Source organism: Alosa sapidissima, chromosome 7 (assembly GCF_018492685.1).
Source record: "Alosa sapidissima isolate fAloSap1 chromosome 7, fAloSap1.pri, whole genome shotgun sequence".
NCBI classification, from domain to species: Eukaryota; Metazoa; Chordata; class Actinopteri; order Clupeiformes; family Clupeidae; genus Alosa; species Alosa sapidissima.
In genome coordinates, this window is record NC_055963.1 from 22,860,449 (window position 1) to 22,882,262 (window position 21,814).

Below are 21,814 nucleotides of genomic sequence, written 5' to 3' on the forward strand. Positions count from 1 at the left end.
AATCCTGCACAGCAGCAAAGAGAATAAACAATCAGCCAGCCTGAATGAACTCACCATGCTGAGAGCAATCTGTATCAGCAGTGACTCTGCATTCTGGGAGCTGTCCATATTATGCAGTTTTTTTTACACTAAATAGAAAAAGAACCGAGACCAACCAGGTGTCACAACAATTGATGTATTTAATGAGAATGTTTACAGAGAATAAACAATAAGTTACAGGAATTACTTGCTACAGATGAGAAGAGATACATTGGCATTGAACATGTGCGTCAGGTGCAGAGAGATGATAAAAGATAAATACAAAATCAACAATTCAACTTCAAACTGTCTTTAGGTACCAATGTCAAAAATATATAATAGTATTGCACTGTGTTGTTAAAGAGGATTTGAACTTCCATAACACCCTCATATCATGATAAATCTGATCCACATTCTTAAATATTGATATTTCCATGCTCTGCATAGACATTCTTACTATTGCTGCTAACCTTGACATGCTTCATGGAAAAAAAAAATATTAAGTTATATAAAAAAATTATATTAATTATACTGAAAAGGCTTGGTGTGTCTTTAATGTAGAATACATTTTCTGTATTACTTGTAAACCCAAGTAAGTTGAATAGTTGATCGCGTCGGGCTCCTAGATGCTAACCAAATCCAACTGAAGTGGCATTATCAACGCCATAATGATGAACACTAAGTGGTTGCATTTACTGATCTCCACATCATTAGCGGAGGCAAAACAGATTCTGTTTCCATGACTTCAGTCCTGTTGAGAGGTCAAAGGAGTTTTCAAAACCTGAACTGTAGGGAGAGTAACCCTGTTGGTTGTGTCTCAACTTATATAAACTGTTATAGTTATTATGATGTTGTACCCAGAACGCTTCATGCCTCCCAGCCCTGAACATGAAATCTAATTATCCAAATACACCTGTGATTTTCCCATCATTATTCAGGAAATTATGCTGTATTATGCAGCTTTGTGAAAGGATCATCACAATAGTATGAGCACAGGCACTCCCAATACACTTAATGTGACCTACCTTGTCTAATTAATGTTACAGTCAGTGTAAGAATATTTGAGTCGGTATTGTTCCTAAAGCTTTGCTCCTAGTTCTATATTAAACCTTCCTTTCTAGTTCTGACTTTCACTCATTCAATTTATTAAGCCTGAAATATTTCACAGTGGTCCTGGCCAAAACAGTTTGGTTAAAAAATGGTATACCCTCCATTTTAATGTCTCTCTTCATCTGTCACTATCATATGTGGCATGTACAGTATGTGTTTGTGTCACATAAGGACAATATCAATATTTTGCGAAGCATTTGCGAGGTAGTTGCAGCAGTTTAACATTCGAGAGCATGGAGAGATCAACTGCAGTAATGTGGGAATTCCTTCATTTTGTCCAACTGTTCCGTGTGCTTTCTACAGAGCATGCAACTTGCTGGGAAATCACTATCCAAAAGTGACTTGTGCACCGCTGGTGATGTGAACTACCCCCTTATGGCACCATGCGTATTTCATTGTGTGTTCAGTTGGCTATGACACAAAAGTGATTATCACAAAGAGAAACATGTTTTGCGATATGATATTCTCACTTCAGAAAAAAAAAAGTTGCAGCTGAGCTGATAACCAGACAAACAAATCTAAAAACTCTTTGACTGCAGTGTGTGATTAGCCAAGATTAAAAAACACCATCATTCTGCACATGAAGTGCTATCTAACTGCAGCACCCATCCCTATAGAAGATGAGTGTGTCTCCGGGCATACAGTAATATTACAGTAAGTTTATGTGCCTTGGCTTGACGTCATGGTACATCAGCTGCTTGAATACAACACTGATATCTTTACTTGCTCTGTTGTGTCTCAAAACCGATAGCAAAATCTCTATTTGATTTCTGTTGGATTGAGAAGCAATGTTTAAATAAGGATAAAAATGGGGGAGGAGTGGGGAAGATGACAAAATATTGCTAAATATATTACACATGATTCTGCTGCAGAAATCAACGATATACTTTAGTAATATATGAAGTAGAATCCAACGAAAAGCTAAAGCAGCACACAATGTTTTAGCACAAAGCTGATGAAAAGGCCAGGGTGGGATTTGTTCAGTCCTAAAATAATTTTGCACTCCCACACTATTCCTAACGGAACGCAAAGTAAGCATACAGTTAGAAAACATCAAGCAGAGGAGTGCAGAAGTAGTCTGAGGAACACAAAGACCTCCCACTAAGTCCTTTTGGTAAGTTTGCATCACTCAAGTGGAGTATTTGTCAATTTGGCACTGAGCAAAAAAGGAGAAAGAAATAAAAGATGGAAGGACAGAATAACCCTGTGTTATAAGATATCATTCAAAACGGTATTAAAAAAAAATTGTATTCAAATAAACAGCTATGGTCAGCTTATTTTACTTTCCTGGACAACACACTGACGTGAGGAGCACCAGAGAGGTTCAAGGAGAAGACAGAAGATGATGGAGGCACTTCTGAGTCTCGTTAAGAAGCTGCACATTTTTAGACGCAGCCTGTCTGGTGACAGCTGATATTGCTTCAGGACAACAGTACTTCTCCTGGCCACCAGAGGGCGTGTTCCACACACACACACACACACACACACACACACACACACACACACACACTCACATTCTCACGGCCCGGCTCCGTCTCCCATCTTCTCGGCAGCAGGGACGGGCATGTCCTGGCCAAACTTGGCCACATGCACTGTGTTCTTGGCTTCATACAGGGCCTGAGGGAGAGACATCACAGGGGATCAACACAGATCTGTTAAGATTCACTGGCATAGAAACTTACGAGGCACTGGTTAAGCCCAGTCTGAGGAAAAGGTTGATGGTCCTGCCCTCCCTGATAGCAGTTGTGCACTTAAGTATTTCACTACTAATTTCTTCACATTTAGTTTATAAACCAGAGGGAAGTTGTAATATGTGATAAAATGCCTTATTTGACAGATCAAAGCTTGAAACTTGGCGTGGCAAAAAATATGGTTGTATTAATTTCTTAGATACCTCCATTATGTGAAGGAGGTGGGTTGTGAAAGCTTGTACCTTATTGTCGATGTAGGCCTCGCATGGGTAGCACCACACAGAGAGATCAGAGAAACTCAGCACCAGGGGATGGCCAGAGACCGCGCCATGCATCACCATGTGTTCATTAACGAAGCGACCACAGAGTACCTGGGTTTGGTCATAAAGAAAACAAGACTCATTAATTCCATAACATAGAGGATGATGAGCATGTAATTCCTGCATGTACTGTAACATCGACTACATTTTTCAGAAGAGGGGAAACATAGTTGTGCTCACAAATACTTCACTATACTACTACTGTACTATTAACAATGTTTGGATCAATAGTTTACGTCCCAGGAGGCACTACACTGTTCTATACATTGTGATGGACACAAGAAATGGTTAAATACAGTATGACCGAATGTAAAAAACAAAAAGCTTCAGCGTCAGCATTCACCTTGTAACAGAGGAGACAGAGCCAGTTCTCTTCCTCTGAGCCACACTCGTCGCATGGCTGCTGGATGTTGATGCCTGTGGTGGGGACCGGCTTCAGAGCCTCCAAATGGGGGCACCAAGCCAGAGGCTGCACTGCACCCTGGAAGGGAAGGGGGAGGGAGAGCAGCATCCCGAGTCACTACCACTACCACACTACTACCATTTCTTATCGAGACACAGGAGAGTATCTGAGCACTGCTTTCTGCTTAAGAGGCATGATGGTAAACCTGAGGCAAATGTTTGGAAACGAAAATAAACTAATAGAGGAAAAGTAACTGGAAAAATCATCTCTACACAGAACACAGAATTAACTGTGCTCTGTTTCACTGACATTTTTTGAGTTAGTATCTTTAAAAGTACATCACACATTGCTGGAAGAAGTTACAAAAGACAACATTGACAACTTCAATATGGGCACCAAAAGCATGAGGACTGAATGGGCAACAAAGCATGATGCACAGTGATTAAGAAAATACATTTTCAAATCCTTACTGAATCCATGTCTTCGCCTCCACAGATGATAAAAATATTATTAGATGTGCCGCAAGCTCCCTCCAGTTCCACACTGTCTTGGTCACTTGTTGCTGTGGCCGCTGTACCAGTTTCAGCAGCTGGCTTAAATATGGAAATGTAAATAGATTTATATACATCCCCCATAATCCAAATAAAACAGCAATTATGTTCTACCAATTTCCACAGACTACAATACTCAGAGCCCTATTTACATTAATATAGAAACCCTGTTGAATCTAAACACATTTCTAAACTGAACTGTCTAGGAAGTGTGCTACTAATTCCGTTTCTGTCTTCAATGAGCAGATTTTGGACACAGGTACAGTAGCTGTTAACTGCTGCGACCTGTACTCTTACCTTGGGACTCAGAAGTTGCTCTGGTCGGCTTTCTGAATAAGTGTTGTCAGAGAAGTTTTAACATGCAAATAGTATAAATAGATCAGATTCTTTCTTCAGTGGCCGTTCAGACTGACACGCTTTTTCACCTCCAGGCGCTCGAATTCAATTGTATGGAACGACGCTACTGAACGCGGCACGTTTAAATGATCAAGCAGAAAGAAAGCGAGGAGCTCAAAGTTAAAATAGTTAAACTTTTCAGCTCGCGTTTTTTCTTCAACATAAGGTGTGATTACAAACACCTCAACTTGCGTTCGAGTAAACAAACTGACGGGCTATTAAGAAATAGCTACCCATCATTTCTCGCGAAGCATCGCTGTTTTGTTTTGGCCGTGCGTTTCCATAAAAGCCAGACTGTTTGAAATTGAAAGATTTACGCTGGTGCAAGCAGGTGGAAATGCTGATTCAAGCAAAAAAATAAAGGAGGAGGGGTCACAGTCTAAATGACCTACATACCCTATACGACCTGTGGTGTCAACAACATCGCTACGACCAGTGACTGACTGGACAGTCTTGCATTTGGGCAGATGCCAGAAGGGCCGCGGCCTCTCGTGGGCCGGACAATCACTACAGTCATGGTGACCCTCAATATTTACATCAGCCTACATTCTTTCTTTTGTAGCCTTATTCAATCAAATGTTTAAAAAGTGCATTGTTTGAAATTGAAATACAATAAATATGCCTGAATATTTTATTTCATTATTGGTTTACAAAAGTTATATGAAGCAATGACTTCTGGGAATTTCAAAACCGAATGCGTCTACTTCCTTCAGCACGGGAAATTGTATGCCGATCTAGCATGCCTTGATCCTCGGAATTTTCAACTTATAAAAGCTAATAAACTGCCCCCAAATGCACTTCGAAACATAAGTAAATGTCTGCTTAAATGTAGTGAAGAATCTACAGTCGGAATTGACACACCTCGCAACGCACAGCCTGAAAAACTCTCCTCTAAACGAGTAGGCCTAAAGTCAGAGCATCGGACTTTGATGATGCCGCGGAGATAGAGATACAGAAATAAACCTGGTGAGCAAGAAATGTGCTACCTGCAAGAATTGTGCTCTCTGATGCTATTTCCTTCTCCAGCAGTTAAACCTCTTTACCTGTGCCTACAACAATATGGTTAGCATATAAATTCCTATACTAACACTGTCATGTAGGCTACTCAAGTGGCATGCGAATTGCGAACGGAGTTTTTCCACTCTTAAATTAATCAAGAATCGCCTAAGGACCGATTGTCACAGGATAATTTGGATGCCTTTATGCTGATGGCGACAGAGAAAGAGGTAGTAATGAACTTGGATGCTGATGACGTGATAGACAGTGTTGCGAAGAATAGCAAGCTCCTTCGCACCTTGTTAACTGCATGACGTTAATTAAGACACGTTTGTGGAGCGGCTGCTCTGATGATCTATTCTAGGCTATTCTTTTTTCATATTTCATATTGCATTCATTTTTTTTGGAGTTGTGCATTGATATATCCATGTTCTTGGTTCAGTCTTTATGTATATTAGAGTTCATCTAGCCTAGAAATCTAGACCCACCCTGGCGGAGGCCTTGGAGGCCTTTATGTTATTTAACCGCCCACCCAGTCTATCCTTGAATAAATACTTTGATAATTCACCTCTTGCACTCTTACTGACCTAACTGAAGGACATTAAGGATCATTCAGATAGCAAACAGTAATACAATATGTGCCAAAACAAATTGTGTGTTTGAAATTGAAAGATTTACGCTGGTGCGCTCCCATACAGCTGACACATTTTCAAGACAATGCCTTCAGCTCTCCCCGCAACAGTCACTGGAACACGGTGGTTCAGTGCCAACTACTTTCAGTTGTTCAGGCCACACAGACTTACCTGCATCTCATTTGTGCTTTGTGCATCCCCCTGTGGGTTGTCTTTGCTTTCCTCTTCCTCTTCCTGCATGTTGTCTGAGGTCACGTTGTGGGGTGATGCACCCTTCTTCATTTCTGATGCTTTTTGAGGACTTGGCTTGACCTTCCGTCTAGCTCCTCCCACAGGAACAGATGACGGGCTGCTATTGGCTGAGGTAGTTGTGTTCAGGTCTAGGGAGAGCAGGCCCTTGGTGAGGTCCTCCAGGCCTGACTCCTCATGGCCAGTGCCCTGTGAAGAGGCCACAGGGGAGGCTGCTTCTGGTGAAAACCCCTGACCCGGGCTTTTGGCGGGAGTCGACTGCCTTGAGGTCTTTTTGTCTTTTCCGACAGGCGTCCGCTTCCCTCTGGTTTTGGGAGAAGGTAAAGCCAGCCGGAGGGACTGGGGAACTGTGGACAGACAGAGGAGGTCATGATCTAATACCGCCAATGCACATTGTATGTAATTATATTTTCTGAAAACATACCCCAACAACATGGGACTGTAGGAAATACCAAACACTGACTTTGCATTCTCAAAGAGCTCCAGTAGGGGGCGTGAGCACGCAGGACGTTGTTGATGCTGATGGCTGCGTTGGGATGTGGAGGGGGCAGGGACGGCAGCCGTGGCGAAGGGTCTCCCAGTAGCATGCTAGTGCACATAGCCATGGACTCAGAGATGGAGGTCAGATTATAGCCACCCTGTGTAGGGATGTAACAATATGAAAATTTAACCTCACGGTTAAAGTGACCAAAATTATCACAGTTTTCGGTATTATCGCGGTATTTTTAAAAGCGTGTTCAATATGTTCAGAAAACACCGATAGACCTACACAAGCTGAAATAGTTTAAAAAGTATGACAGTGTTTATTATATTACACAAATATAGGCAAAACCTTATCAAAAGTGTAACTTTTAACCAGGGATGCTGGAACTCATTTTCACCTGTGGGTGCTCATAGAGGGGGTGCTGAGGGGGGTGGGGATAAAAAAATTGTTACTGAGTAGATGTGATTCCTTTATTCTGGTGCATTTTAAAGTGGCCTATTACTACTGGAGAAGGGCATATTTTTGTTCACATTCATAAGCCTACTTCCTGACTGCACAAACGAACTTGGCTGAGCTGAGCATTCTTAATTCACAGCATTACGTTACGCATTGTGTGTTGTCCCGTTCACTTTTTCCCTGGTCATGTTTAATTGGCTATGTGCTCTTACCCTACTATGACTTGGAGTTTGCTATTTCTGTTATTTGGATCCAATGAGTGAGACCCAGTAAGTGTTCAAAATAAAACTTTACGCTACGGTATTCTCCTGATAACAAGTCAAGTCGGCTTTTATTGTCAATTTCTTTACATGCACTGGTCATACAAAGAATTGAAATTTCGTTTCTTACTTTCCCATGCAGACATAGACATGCTTTAAATACAGACATAGACATACTATGGACATAGCCATAGACAATAAACATTAAATTAAAGTGCAAGACTGAAATATAGAACATGTATGTATCAAAATAGAAATATAGGACATATATATAAAAAAAAAAAAATAGAGGTAGTTGTGTTGTATATTTCTATAGTCTTAACAGTTACATGAAGTTTAAACTTGTGCTTGTGTGACCTGTATATTTACATTGATATGCAGTATGCAGTAATTCAAGTATATCAGGCTTGATGTGAAGCAGCAACACGTTTGGCTGCGCAGTCACAGTGCAGTTCCACATGGCGGTGTTGGGGGGGGGGGGGGGGGTTTGGTAGACAGGATCCTAGTTTCCTAGGTTCCTGGTTGGCTGGTGGGTGGGGGGGGGGCTGTCAGTGATGGGAGAGTGGGTAGAGTGTTCAGCATCCTGATTGCTTGGTGGATGAAGCTACTTGCCAGTCTGGTGGTGCGGGAGCGGAGGCTCCTGTACCGCTTTCCAGAGGGCAGGAGGCTGAACAGTTCGTGTGCAGGGTGGGTTGTATCCTTGACAATCATTAGTGCTTTGCGGGTGAGGCGGGTGGTGTAAATGTCCTGCAGGGAGGGGAGTGGTGCTCCAATGATCCTCTTAGCTGTGTTAACAGTGCGCTGGAGGGTCTTCCTGTTCTGATCTGTGCAGCTTCCGCCCCACACTGTGATGCTGCTGGAGACGATGCTCTCGATGGTCCCTCTGTAGAATGTAGTCATGACAGGAGGCGTGGCACTTGCCTTCTTCAATTTGCGCAAGAAGTAGAGGCGCTGCTGGGCTTTCTTCGCCAGTGATGCTGTGTTGGTGGTCCAGGAGAGGTCGTCGCTGATGTGCACCCCCAGAAATTTTGTGCTGCTCACTCTCTCCACAGCATCTCCGTCGATGGACAGTGGTGGCAGTTGTTTGTGGCCTCTCTGAAAGTTGACAACAATCTCCTTGGTCTTGCTGACATTTAGAAGGAGGTTGTTGTCTTTGCACCATTTAGCCAGCAGGTCTACTTCTTCTCTGTAGTGAGCCTCATCGCCCTTAGTGATGAGGCCCACCAGTGTTGTGTCGTCCGCAAACTTCACCAGATGGTTGGAGCTGTGAGTGGTTGTACAGTCATGTGTTAGCAGTGTGAAGAGCAGGGGGCTGAGCACACACCCTTGAGGGGCCCCCGTGCTCAGGGTCAGAGTGCTTGAGGTGTTGTCCCCGACACATACTGCTTGTGGTCTCTGCAACAGGAAATCCAGCAGCCAGTTGCAGAGGGAGGTACTGAATCCTAGCTTGTCCAGTTTGCTGATGAGTTGTTGTGGTATTATGGTATTGAATGCTGAACTGAAGTCTATGAACAGCATTCTCACATATGAGTCTTTATTGTCTAAGTGGGTGAGGGCTGGATGGAGGGCAGAGCAGATTGCATCCTCCGTGGATCGTTTGGCTCGGTATGCAAACTGGAAGGGGTCCAGGGTGGGGGGTAGGGTGGCTTTGATGTGTGACATGACTAGCCGTTCGAAGCACTTCATGATTATGGGCGTGAGTGCTACAGGACGGTAGTCATTGAAGCATGATGGTGATGATTTCTTTGGCACGGGTATGATGGTGGCAGTTTTGAAAAGTGATGGGATGACTGCTTGCTCCAGAGAGGTGTTGAAAATGTCTGTAAAAACATCCTTCAGCTCTTCTGCACAGTCCTTCAACACTCGTCCTGGTATGTTGTCTGGGCCTGCTGCTTTGCGTGGGTTAATGGTGGCTAGTGTCCTCTTCACGCTGGCAGAGGACAGGTACAGGGGTTGGTCGTGGGGGGGAGGTGGGGTTTTCTGTGGGTGAGTGTCATTTTGTGCTTCAAAACGGGCGAAAAAACTGTTCAGGTCATTTAGCAGAGAGGTGTTGTTCTCACAGCTCCGTGGCGCAGGCTTGTAGTCAGTGATGGCCTGTATGCACTGCCATAGGCTCTGTGCATCTCTGCTGTCTTTGAAGTGTGTTGTTATTTTGTCTGTGTAATCCTTTTTTGCCTTCCTGATGCCCTGGGACAGGTTAGCCCTCGCTGTTCTTAGGCCAGCTACATCTCCAGCTCTGAAGGCTTTGTCTCTGGCCCTCAGCAGTCTGTGGACGTCTCCTGTCAGTCATGGCTTCTGGTTGGCCCGAGTGGTGATGTGTTTTATTTCTGTAACATCATCGATGCATTTGGTGATGTAGGAGGTCACAGTGTCTGTGTATTCCTCAATGTCAATGTGGTGTGGTAACGTGAGTGGAATGGATTTAATGTGGACGCGCACATAAAAAGACGCAGAGTGGCTACATGATACAGCGCGCGTTTTGCGGTGAAAATGTTCTGCCTTTTAAAAGCAGGTGTAGCCTAATCCGAATCGCGGTTAAATCCATTAATTAGACAACAGAATCAGTAGGGTACCAGTTTTGTTTCATTGTACCAGGCCTATGTCAAAAGCAGGTTCGGATGAAGCTGGGAAGGATTAAACACACGGTTTCCACACCGTGGTAATCAACCGTTATAATTATGATATTTGAAATGAAAACGGTAACTGTTATCGTCAACATTTTTATCGTGGTTTACCGTTAAATCGGTAATCGTTACATCCCTAACCCTGTGCAATCAACACAAAGCCACCAATCTTAGAACATGGCCTAACCAACTGAAAAAGACTGAGATTAACTGACCTTTATCAGTCATCAGTTATTGTACTACTATAAGGCTATTCCTTTAGGGAATCCACCAAGGATTCAAAGTGAATTAAGACTAGCGTGTGTCTAAAACTTCCCATTGGAGTTTGCATAAAAATGTATAATTTGCACTTTATATCACTGTGTTACACATTATGGAAGAAAGTACAGTGTGTCATTACAATGCGTGAAATCTAATTATTTAACATAACCTGACCTCTAGGATGATGATCACTCTTCCGGCTGCTAAGGTCATGAGCTGATGGGTGAAGTGGGCGTAGCCCTCCGGGGTCACCTGGTAGCCTCCCAGAGGGTCTCCCCGGGCAGCATCGAAGCCTGCGGACACCAGCACCAGGTCTGGGCTAAACTACAAGGGGAGAGAAGGGAGATTTTCACACACTGCCCATAATGGTGAGAATTGCTGTTCTGGAAGTTGCTGCCTAGCTCATTGAATATTATCTGGGCACTGCCCGAGTCTTTTTGCAGATGTGTGTGATGATGTGTGTGCGTGTATGAATACGGACTGAAACAAGTCACAAGATAATCAACTCCACTACCGCGAGAGTGAAGTCTTTTTATACCTTTTCTCCCATATTAGTAGCTAAGTAACATAATAAAGCATGCCCAAATCGATACAAGATAATATCATCTGCATTCTACTGGGTAAAAAATTGAGTGGAAAAGGACACAAAACGTGTTTGTGCTTGGCATCTGGCAAGTCATTTGATTCCATACCAAAAACCACCTATAAATGTGTACATGAATGAGTCTTATTAAGAGAAACAGTACTCAGTATATTCCCTACCTCTCTGGCGATGGGCATGACAATGTGGTGGAAGGCTGCCAGGTACTCGGAGTCTCCCATCTTCCCCCCACTCCAGGGAATGTTGACGTTGAAGCCACGACCTTTGCCTTCCCCGACTTTGTCATAGTCGGCATCCTCAGAGTTAGGGAAGAACGTGCCATCCTCATATCGATGTAGCGAGATGTACAGCACACTGAGAAAGGGAGCGGAGCCAACAAAATAAGACGATTCATGATTCATGTCAGCCTTGATTTATTTCCATTCATAAATCCTGGCATGGGGGATTTGGGCTTGCTGTAGTGTGCAGAATGTAATGTTTTTTTACTGTCAGTATTCAGCCATTGACTCACTTGCTCTACAGAGTGTGAAAGCAATCAGTCTTGTACTTCAAACTTAGTTTGAAGTACAAACTAAGCTAACCAGCTAACCAGCACAGACGAGGTTAAAGTCTGGAGCCTCGGGCACATCAATCTTTCCCAAACGTTTGCATTCGATCGCAACGTTTGCATTCGTTTGCAACAGTACTTCTGAAGAGGAGGTTGGAGCTAAATGTCAAATACCTGCATTATTTGTTCTACAAGTTCTCTGACATTAAATCTGATGTCAGAGTAGTCCTAGCCCCCTATGAAGATTGGGGGGTGATGTGAGCAAACGATGACTGAGGAGGAACATCACTTGCATCTCCATTCATTAATGTATGAACTCGATTTCCTTGATGATTTCATCTCAAGAAGCATTCCAGCACACACTAAAGATTTACATCAGGGCACTTGCACTCAGTGGGAAGTTAGCTTCCTACTGCTTATACCCTATTTTACAGAGGTGATGGCTTGAAGCTGTAGATGAGGCCCCACCTGTCATCCTTCTCGAAGATATGCTGGGTGCCATTGCCGTGATGAACGTCCCAGTCCAGGATGAGCACACGCAGCGGCTTGTGGCTGGGCGAGAGGCTCTGGGCGTAGCGGGCGGTAAGTGCTGCCGTGTTGAAGAAGCAGAAGCCGCACGCTTTGTCCGCCTCGGCGTGGTGACCAGGAGGCCGAACAATGGCCGCAGCGTTTCTCACCTTCACAGGGACAAAACCCAGGCACAGAGGACACAGTTGAAACATTAAAGCAACAGTATGTACCTGTAGATCTTTTCTTAAAATAATGGCTTCAAACTCATTTTGATGGTACACTGATTAATGGAGAATGGTGTCCGGGCATGCCTGCTATTGTACCAACCAGCCTCTAATGGGTACACGGTACCTTAAAAACTGATGACATGGGGTATACTGTATAAGTACCAGTTCCTACATTGTGTTGTATAAGGACCAATTCCTACATCGTGTTCTACATCTTTTCCACATCGAACATCTAAAAGTAGCATAATGAATTCCAAGCAAAATTAATAATAAAGCTAAATAAAATTCTGTTCTATTTTTGCTTTTAAACATGTCTTTCATCAGCAAATGATCCTTGAAATCAAAAAGCTTCAGACTGAACAGTAGCTGAATACCTGTCCAGTGAGAACAGCCTGTGCTGCGTTGAAGCAGGCCCCTGCGGCCAGTCGGGCACACTTGTAGCTTTCATTGTTGATGTAGATGGAGTTGTACTCTCCTCCCAGACGGTGCAGGTCTCGGGGCTTCATGCCCTCTGTGCCCTTGATTTTCTGGATGTGCTCATCACTGAGAAGTTACGAGTGACTTAGACAAGACTGACTGTGTTTTTTTCCCATTAAGGAAGAACTTTTGTCATATAACAATTATTCAAATGTTTGACTTAATTATGACTTGATTACAGTCCAGTGTTTCCCATACATTGACTTATTTGTGGCGGCCCACCACAATATCAACATTGACCACCACACAATGATTTTCCAGGTTGTACTAAATTGTGCTTAAATCTGGTTAGCATCATAACCACGCTGTGCTAATTTGTTAAAATGGTTGTATTCAAGTTAATTCTGCAAACCAACCACCACAAATGGAATTCAATTCTAAGGAAAACACTGCAGTCTATTTATTGAAAGAGATGTAGAGATGTAATTCAAGTCATGGTTTCAATCCACCCATTCTCTGAACCAGTTGATTGGTTCTAACCCCTGATTCAGGAATGACTGACACAAGACTGGGGAGGATTTTATGTTTGGTACACCAGCACTGGCACCCCTGAAGTCTAGGTCGGGAAACCCCTCCGTCATACCTGTGACACAGGGCCAGCTCTTTTTCTGTGGCCAGGCGAGCAGGTATGCTGTAGCATCGGTTAACCAGTCCCAGGTTCTCATGGCGTGAGAAAATGCGAGCGATCCTCATTGGCTGTTCTGGGTGATGACTAACAACACAGAAAACAGACGGTATACATGTCACTTACACACATACTGTATATTGATATACATATCATATACACAGGTGTACAGTGTATTACAGTGTACATCAGTGTCTTTAGTTTAGCTGCTACATACAAATTGCATTTCTATGTATGACCACAAGTTGGGCAATTGGGCAAGACGCACTCTAGCAACAATCCCCTCATGGCCTTGAAATAGCTTACGTAAGCGTAACATAACTTTACATCATTACACATTTTGGGAATTGGGATCTATTTGGCCCCGCCCCCTCTCCACACACCTGTTCACCTGCTACTGACTGCTGCAGCTGACACACTAGCTTGTTTGCCTCTTTATGAAGAATTGTTCCACCCCCAAGTATACAGGATTGGTTCTATACCCTTATGACGCCCTCATGAACTGGTGCCTGAATTGAGCAATGAAATCTTCTTCTTGTCTACAATTTGAACTTTGCATTCACTAATGTTTGTTCTCACCTTGCAGAAACTATTAATCATGTAATCAACTATATCAAACCCAATTCTTATCATGGGGAGGAATTTGACCAGTATATCAGTAATGATAATACATGGCACATCCCTATCGGCTAAGACATTGAGGGAAATAATGTCATAGCTGAGGATTTTTGCTTTGGATCTACGTTTCCACCAATCACAGCCCAGGTGGGCCAGAAATTATAGAGATATATTAACAAGGTCAAAAACATGATTTTCACCGAAGGTGGTCTTTAAGATGACAAAACAGTGTATTAAGCTAATCAGAAATTGGAATCATTTAGTACTAGTAATCACTTAGTAATTACAGTGTTGTGTCAAGCAAGCCTGAAAAAAGCTGCCACACATGCACCACAGAGAACAAAGACAATCCTGCATCTGAATCCCTTACCCATCCCACATGTTGTGGTGCTCCATCATCCTCTGGTCATACACCAGACCAGTGAGCTGGCTTTCTGGCTGGTCCTCGTCTGATTCATCCTGCTGTGGTAGGGGGCCTCCCTCTGTAAAACAAACACAAACAACGATACAGCACATATCTCCAACTACACAGACTACACTACACAGACATGGATGCATGAGCCTCACTGGGTACAAATCTGGCATACACTAGAACTAACAATTACAAAAGAAGACTGTAAGACTCACCTAAAACTATAGTCACTGTTTTAATTACTGCATAATTACCCTGCTTTAAAAGATACCAGGACAAGTTCAACAATTTTGGAGTACTGTCGTTTATACCAAATGTCTGAAGGCAGGTCCAGTATGGATAAAGGGCAGTGATGGTCTCGGAGATGGACTTCAGGGCACTGCAACGAAGGCAAAGACGGATCAGTGCAAAACACTTTTTGCACTCAACATATTATACATACATACCTTTATGGTCCTAAACCATATGATTTTCAGGTCTACTGAATCAGTTGCAACACAAAATCAGATGTGTTTGTGCTGATACATGCGATAAGCAGTTATATGCTCGTTGGCTTATAGGTCACCACCAGTGTGGCACAGTAAAAGTTAAGTGAATGGGACTTAGCTTTTATCCAAAGTGACAAGGACTTGCATCGTCACACACTTTGTCAGCCAGTGGCACTACCACTGCTCTGCCACGCCTCCACCGCTACAGCCCTGAGCTGGCACGGGTGTCCCTCCCGGATCCTCACCTTTTACACGGAGCCACAGGCGTACTGAGGTGGGGACAGGAATCCCCCAGTAACGACTTCAAGCAGGCACAGGCACCCTTTGCTGTCGACTGCAAATTATATCCTCCCTACACGAGGAAACAAACAAACAAGCAAACATCAGCAGTATCCTGCAGTCACAGAACAAGTGAAAATGAAAGGATCGCAAAGCAGTGAAAGAATTTGAAAATGTGAAAATGTATAATTGTTGGGACATTGATATCAGTGACTGTGGTGTTAAAAAATGCAATATCACTTTTTTTCTCTTCTAATGACCTAATAGTATTTTGAATGTATAATATTATATAATAATCAAATATATATAATACATTATATTTTGGAAATAATATGTATAGGATGGTATAAAATACAACACAATCAGAAAAAATCCCTCAAATTTATACAATAATTAGCTGATTTCGCTAAAACCAAATTCCGCTAAAATTTCAAAGCTATCGCTATCTGCCGGCTGTCTGCTGTAAACCAACAGATTAATTTAAAATGCAGCGCTTTTACAGGTTTGAAGGTATAAACAGAGTCAAAGAAAGTCACTTTTCTACAGCACAGCCTACAGAAACGACAGGAAGATGCTTTAAGTATAAGTATTTATACTATAAATATATATACTCTTTTGATCCCACGAGGGAAATTTGGTCTCTGCATTTATCCCAATCCGTGAATCAGTGAAACACACTCAGCACACAGTGAGGTGAAGAACACACTAATCCCGACACAGTGAGCTGCCTGCTACAACAGCGGCGCACAGGGACCAGTGGGGGGTTAGGTGCCTTGCTCAAGGGCACTTCAGCCGCTTCCTACTGGTCGGGGTTCGAACCGGCAACCCTCCGGTTACAGGTCCGAAGCGCTAACCAGTAGGCCCCGGCTGCCCCTTTACCCTGCCAAGGTGTCATTCACCTGAGTTCAATGAACCCAGAAATCCAGAAATTGGATCTAATCACTGTTGTAAGTGTGCAAGTGGAGGCAAGGTGTGTTTTGTTGCTGTTACCTCAAGGGCAAGCACCAGTCTACCCTGAGCTAAACCTTTTAGCAAGTGAGTAAGAACAGCAAAACACTGAGGACTGGCGGACATCTCTCCCTGTAGACAGACAAACAGCACACATGCAAGGAGAAGGTAAATTCATGAAATGGCATGGGATACCAACACCAGACAGTTACTGCATGTACATACTTATTTTAAAAATGCATTTTGGGTGACCTGATCACAAGCAGAAAATTAAATACACATGTAAACAACCACCAAGATGTATTGTGATTTGATCACTCAAACCACTTGCCGAGGTGGTCAGGGATGCATTTGACCACATCTTTTGTAGTGTAAACACTACTGTATTCTGATGCATCCCTGACAATAAGTCTTAAAGGATGTGACATAGGCAGTATTGAAACGTAAACACAAATAGTCAACAACATCTCTAGCTATACACCTTGGATACATGTGTAAACGGTGATGTGTCCTGGCTGTCCACTTGTGATCAAATTGCCAAAGACCCCTTTTGAAAAAAAACTGTAAACATACCCCTATATACAGTTATACGCCTATACTTCATATTCCTGAGGAAACGTTAAAGAGCAATTCTTTACCTTGGGGTCACCGACCACAGAATCAAAACCTGCTGCCACCAACACCAACTCTGGCTGGAACTGCAGGGGAGAAACAGACATGATAACAAAAACAGTCATCTCTATTCACCTCACAGCTTAATGAAGCAGATATGACACAATGGCATGCTTTATAGACTTGTGCCTTAGGCTGTGGCACTTATAACAAAGTGTTTAAATGCGCATGCACCTCATGCCATGTTTTAAATGGAAAAGTAGAAAGTGATAACGCCATCATCTTCTTCTGTTATATAGCTGAAGTAGTTGGCAAACACTTTTGTCCAAAGCTACTAAATCTTTGTTTTCTTTCGATCTTCTGTCTGTACCTCATAGGCCACAGGAAGGAGAAGCTGGTGGAACGCCGTCAGGTAGTCTCCATCTTTCATTCCCGTCTATAAGGAGGACACAACAGAGAAGAGGCTCAGAAATATACCAACACAAACTCAAAGAGAACATGATGAGAGAGAAGACAATTGGCCATGTTGATAAGACATGTGTGTTGGTCTGAGACAGAAACAAAGGAAAGAACGGAGAAAAAGAGAGTGGACAAAAAACAGCATAAAAAGAGAAAGTTGGAGAGAAACAAAAGGGAAGACGAGAGAGAGAAAGAGACAGAGACAGAAAGGGAGAGAGAGAGAGAGAGAGAGAGAGGAGAAAGTAATGTGCTGGCAAATGGTCCTGAGCCCATAACTGCCCCGCCTCATTAGTGAGAAGAACGCGGTCAGCACTCAGTAGCCCACCTGATTCCAGGGCAGGTTGATGTTGTAGCCCTCTCCTGGACCGCTGCCGATCGCACTGCTGTCCGAGTCCTTAAGGTGAGGCCAGAACGCTCCCTGCTCATACCGGTGCACGGAGAAGTACAGCACACTGCAGTACCACACACAGGTAAAAAGAGAGGATGAGACACCCACAGACTTACTGTTAGGGTTAGAATTTCACTATGTAAAATGTGATGTATTCCTTTCTTGATTACTGAAGAACAAGAAGTTCTTACACAATGTCACAACTGTGTCCTATATCCATGTAGCTAGTTGTATAGCTATGAATTCAAAGCAGTGTTCAAAGTAACTGTGTACTTTGTGTAAGGAGGCATACCTTGGATCCTCTTGAAAAATGTATTGGATTCCTTGCCCATGATGCACATCCCAGTCCACAATTAAGACTCTAAAATAACAATGATGATCGTCATGAGCCATGTGCAGTCAGTGCATTTTCTAAAGGCCTTGAGAAAACAACAAACAACTTACCTTTTCACCCCATGATGCTTCTGAGCATAGCGTGCTGCTATTGCCAGGTTATTAAACATGCAGTAGCCGTTCATTTGGCCAGCCTGTGCATGATGACCAGGTGGCCTGTAAACCAGATGGATATATACACAATGTTTTAACACCAAAACATAAATGTGTAGCTGGAATTTGTTATTCCTTGTGAACAATTTCTAAAATAGGCCAACAACCCTAATACATGTTGTAGACCTTGTTAGCAAGTCCTGTAAAGATCCTGATAAATACAACAGAAGTGTGTCTACCTCATCTCTAGCAGGTAAGCTGGGCATCCCTAAAGACAGCATGATCACTATGACTTACCTGGCAATAGAGAAGCCATTTTGGAGCTCTGATGTCAGCACCTTATCTACGAGCTGCAGGACAGCGCCCACTGCTAAGGTAGCACATTGCAAAGAATTCTGTGGAAGAAGGCACCAGAGTGAAGACCCAGTTAAGACATGCCCTTCACATACATCATGGCCAGATTATAGGAGCAATTTTCAAAGTCAACTTACTGGATGGATGTAGATGGAGTCGTAGGTGTCAGCGAGAGACTTCAGCTCCTCTTCCGTCATCTTCTCTGTCCGCGTCATGAGCTCAATATATTCTTTCCTGAAAAAAGGCCAGGGGCATGGTTTCAAATTAAACAGAACACACACTACCTTTGAAGCATCACCGTCTAATGAAAAAAAAGTTAAACATCAAATTCACAGTCACTCAGAAGTCATCTGGTTGGCCACAGTATCAGAAACATAGTTAAAGGCTTAATGATCTCAGAGCACAAGACCTTAGAGTACTGGAAGGCTAGGAACTAGGCTCAGAAACACTGAATAAGTAAAACATGACTTACGTGTGAACAAGCAACAGCTCCTCCTCAGTGGCAACTCTTGGCTAAAATGAAAACAGAAGACAAAGTACAGTCAAGAACTGAAGGAATGGAGGTCCGGCAATATTTGGCTGCTGGAACAACCCTACAGTAATAAAGAGTTTTTCTTACATCAACCCGCACACAGCGGGCAAGCAGGCCCTGCTTTTCAGCCATGTCCATCACAGTAGTGACTCTCTCCGGGCATTCTGGATGGCTAAGCGGTGACAACCAAAAGCAAATAGTCTGTGGTTGTGACAAACCTGAGTGACACTGAAATGAATGTCCAAGCCAATTTACAAGTGTTTGTTTGATTTAATTGGGCAGTACTCCTTCCATTTATTTTATACATACTTGAAACATAAACATAAAAATATTGAAAAATAGTTTACATTTTGTACCCAAGTATTGTGAAGTCTAAAAGGGTGACAAATCAAAGAAAGCAAATTAAAGTGCAAACAACCATGGGCACCAAAAACATGATATTTTGTTATATTACTTGATGAGTTGTGTCACTGTAGATATAAAGAATATACAAACAAGAACTGTAAATGAATACCAGATGGCAGAAAAGTGGGGGCTTAATTGTTTACAAATAAACACAAGTTGCATCAATGTTTAATCAAATGTTCTTCTGGAAAAAAGGCAGAGGGGTCAACCATATCTGTGTGTGTGTGTGAGGTTAGACACAAAATAGATGGAGAGAGATACCAAATGCACACATTAAGGCTAACGCTAAACATAAGTGCAGTTACCAGGCAATGGCATTATTCATAAGATGCCTTTACCTTGTATCCCAAAGGCAGTGGTACTGGGTGAAAATGTCTGAGGAGATGAGACCTGTTCCAGCAGCTTTAGTCTGGCTGTGCAAATCCTACAAACAGAGCATAGAGACAGACACCCATGCAGTGAAGAGCTTTTCAGCTCAAAACTGGTAAGCCATGCAGTGAAGAGAGCATCAATGCAAGTTATTCTCTTCCCATTTTGTTTGCCGTTTTCTCACTGCTTTTAATGTGCAGGTTATCACACACTAAAGAAAAGTAAAAACAATTTGTAACAAACCATGTTTTTCAGCTGATTGCTTAGCTCTTCTTCTCCTTTGCTTCTGTCCATTCTTCCTTTTCTTCTTGCTTCCTGAAGGGTGGACCTTTTGCCTTTACCCTTATTGCTTGCCCTCTGTGGGGAACAGAAAGCTCATAAAGAATTGCATACAACGAACAACAGCACGACAGGTCTGCACTGTCAGAAATGCTCTGACAGGCAATGTTCACCCTTTTCATTTAAAAAAAAAACACCCGTAGCTAAGGAGTCAAATTCCAGATGCCATGGTAATAATTAACTTGGCAATCTGAGTTCTCCACGTGTACCGGTAATTCATTTCACACATAAGAGCAGCCACCACTATAACATTGTTGTCAGAGTATTCTAGGAGTGATTTACACTCTTAAATCCATTACGATCTTCAGATACTAAAATATAACAGAAAACACACAGACCCGATATGCACTGACTGAACACAAGATTGTTTTAAAGGAAACTTTTTCAAAGATCCTCATTATTATTCTTTCAACAAAATATTAACAGGTTTAACAGGATCTGTCCTTCAGTTTGTTATAGGTAAGATGCACTGCAGGTGGACTTGGTAATAGATTACACTTACACCTACAAAAATAAGGTTGTTTCATTATTTATCTCAGTCACAACTTTTCAAAGACAGAACACATTCTTGTCTTAATGTTTATCACACAGACAAGGCTTAATCTAGAATAAGTGTGTACTTTGAATAAAATATTATGCAGGCTGGGTCTTCAAGAGAACCAAAAGCTGAAGAATGTACATCCAGAGGGTAGATGAAAATGTTTAATTAACAACAATGTTGCAATGCACAGCTGTTGAAGCTAATTTGGGGGACCTTATATTCAATACCTGATGGTTATTGTGACTTGCTTACTTTGGTTGTGATGTCTGTCGGCTGTGGCGATCTGACAGAACCTTTGGACACTATGGGTCCGGAGGGGTCGGTACCAGAATCCATCTCAATCTCACACCTTCACTTTAGTCTCTGAAGCCGTCTATTACAGGTCATAAAATAAAACAAACATCCATCTAAATATCGGACCCATAACGCTAAAACATGTAACAAACATGAGATCCAAAGCCCGGAAATGTGAACAATTATTCTGGCCTATCTAAAAGCTGACACAAAGATACGTATTAATGAATTATGGAGGTGCATTATATAGTAATAATATTTTAATAAACAAGTGTTTTCTTTTCATGCAGTCTGTGATTTTATCATCACTAGTGAACTAAATTTGCCTTTAGCAGTGTAACGTTATGTTATAAACTGTTACTTCTCTCCTTGGCTACTTTGATTGCGTTTTCGAAATATCAGGAAAGTAGGCTATCATACTATTCTTGGCACCGGTAAGACATACAGATAAGAATTTCCTCAAACGGTGGTCTAGATATGTTAGCAACCGGTTCAACCGACTGCCCAACATTCAAAAATAATGCGCGCTAGCCTGGAAGCCCTATGTTCGTTGGCTAGCTATTGTCAGCTTTCACAGCGCCACTTTTTCACTTTTGAGCTGGACATAAACAGGTGAGACCAATTCATATCCGCAATAGGACTACACTAGCATAGGTTAAGAAGAGACTTATGTGAATATGGATGAACTACACTTACGTTTTATGATATGTTGTCCATATGCTAGTTAACCATTTACAAAGCACGAAGAGGTATCACACGCCCCTAGCTTGTGAAAGTCGCAAAATAATGACGTCAATGTGTTTTATTTTGGAGCAACCAGTGCTACATTGTTGCATGGAGTCACCTATGATA

At 42.5% G+C, this 21,814-nt stretch overlaps 1 protein-coding gene across 1 annotated transcript; it reads right to left on the reverse strand.

Annotated features, from left to right (window-relative positions):
- Positions 1-161: 161 nt before the first annotated feature.
- Positions 162-21,744, reverse strand: hdac6 (histone deacetylase 6). Its single transcript, XM_042098438.1, has 28 exons — positions 21,659-21,744; positions 20,921-21,041; positions 20,032-20,145; positions 19,758-19,843; positions 19,102-19,186; positions 18,955-18,995; positions 18,620-18,716; positions 18,426-18,523; positions 18,087-18,191; positions 17,935-18,003; positions 17,580-17,706; positions 17,166-17,231; positions 16,822-16,881; positions 16,226-16,315; positions 15,202-15,308; positions 14,780-14,847; positions 14,427-14,538; positions 13,397-13,525; positions 12,711-12,879; positions 12,068-12,276; positions 11,214-11,406; positions 10,626-10,775; positions 6,830-7,004; positions 6,289-6,713; positions 4,013-4,135; positions 3,483-3,620; positions 3,062-3,190; positions 162-2,745 (listed from the first exon to the last, which is right to left on the reverse strand). Exons 2-28 carry the CDS (start codon positions 21,002-21,004, stop codon positions 2,647-2,649), a joined length of 3,348 nt encoding a protein of 1,115 aa, XP_041954372.1. The 5' UTR covers positions 21,005-21,041; positions 21,659-21,744; the 3' UTR covers positions 162-2,646.
- Between the last annotated feature and the right edge of the window lie 70 nt (positions 21,745-21,814).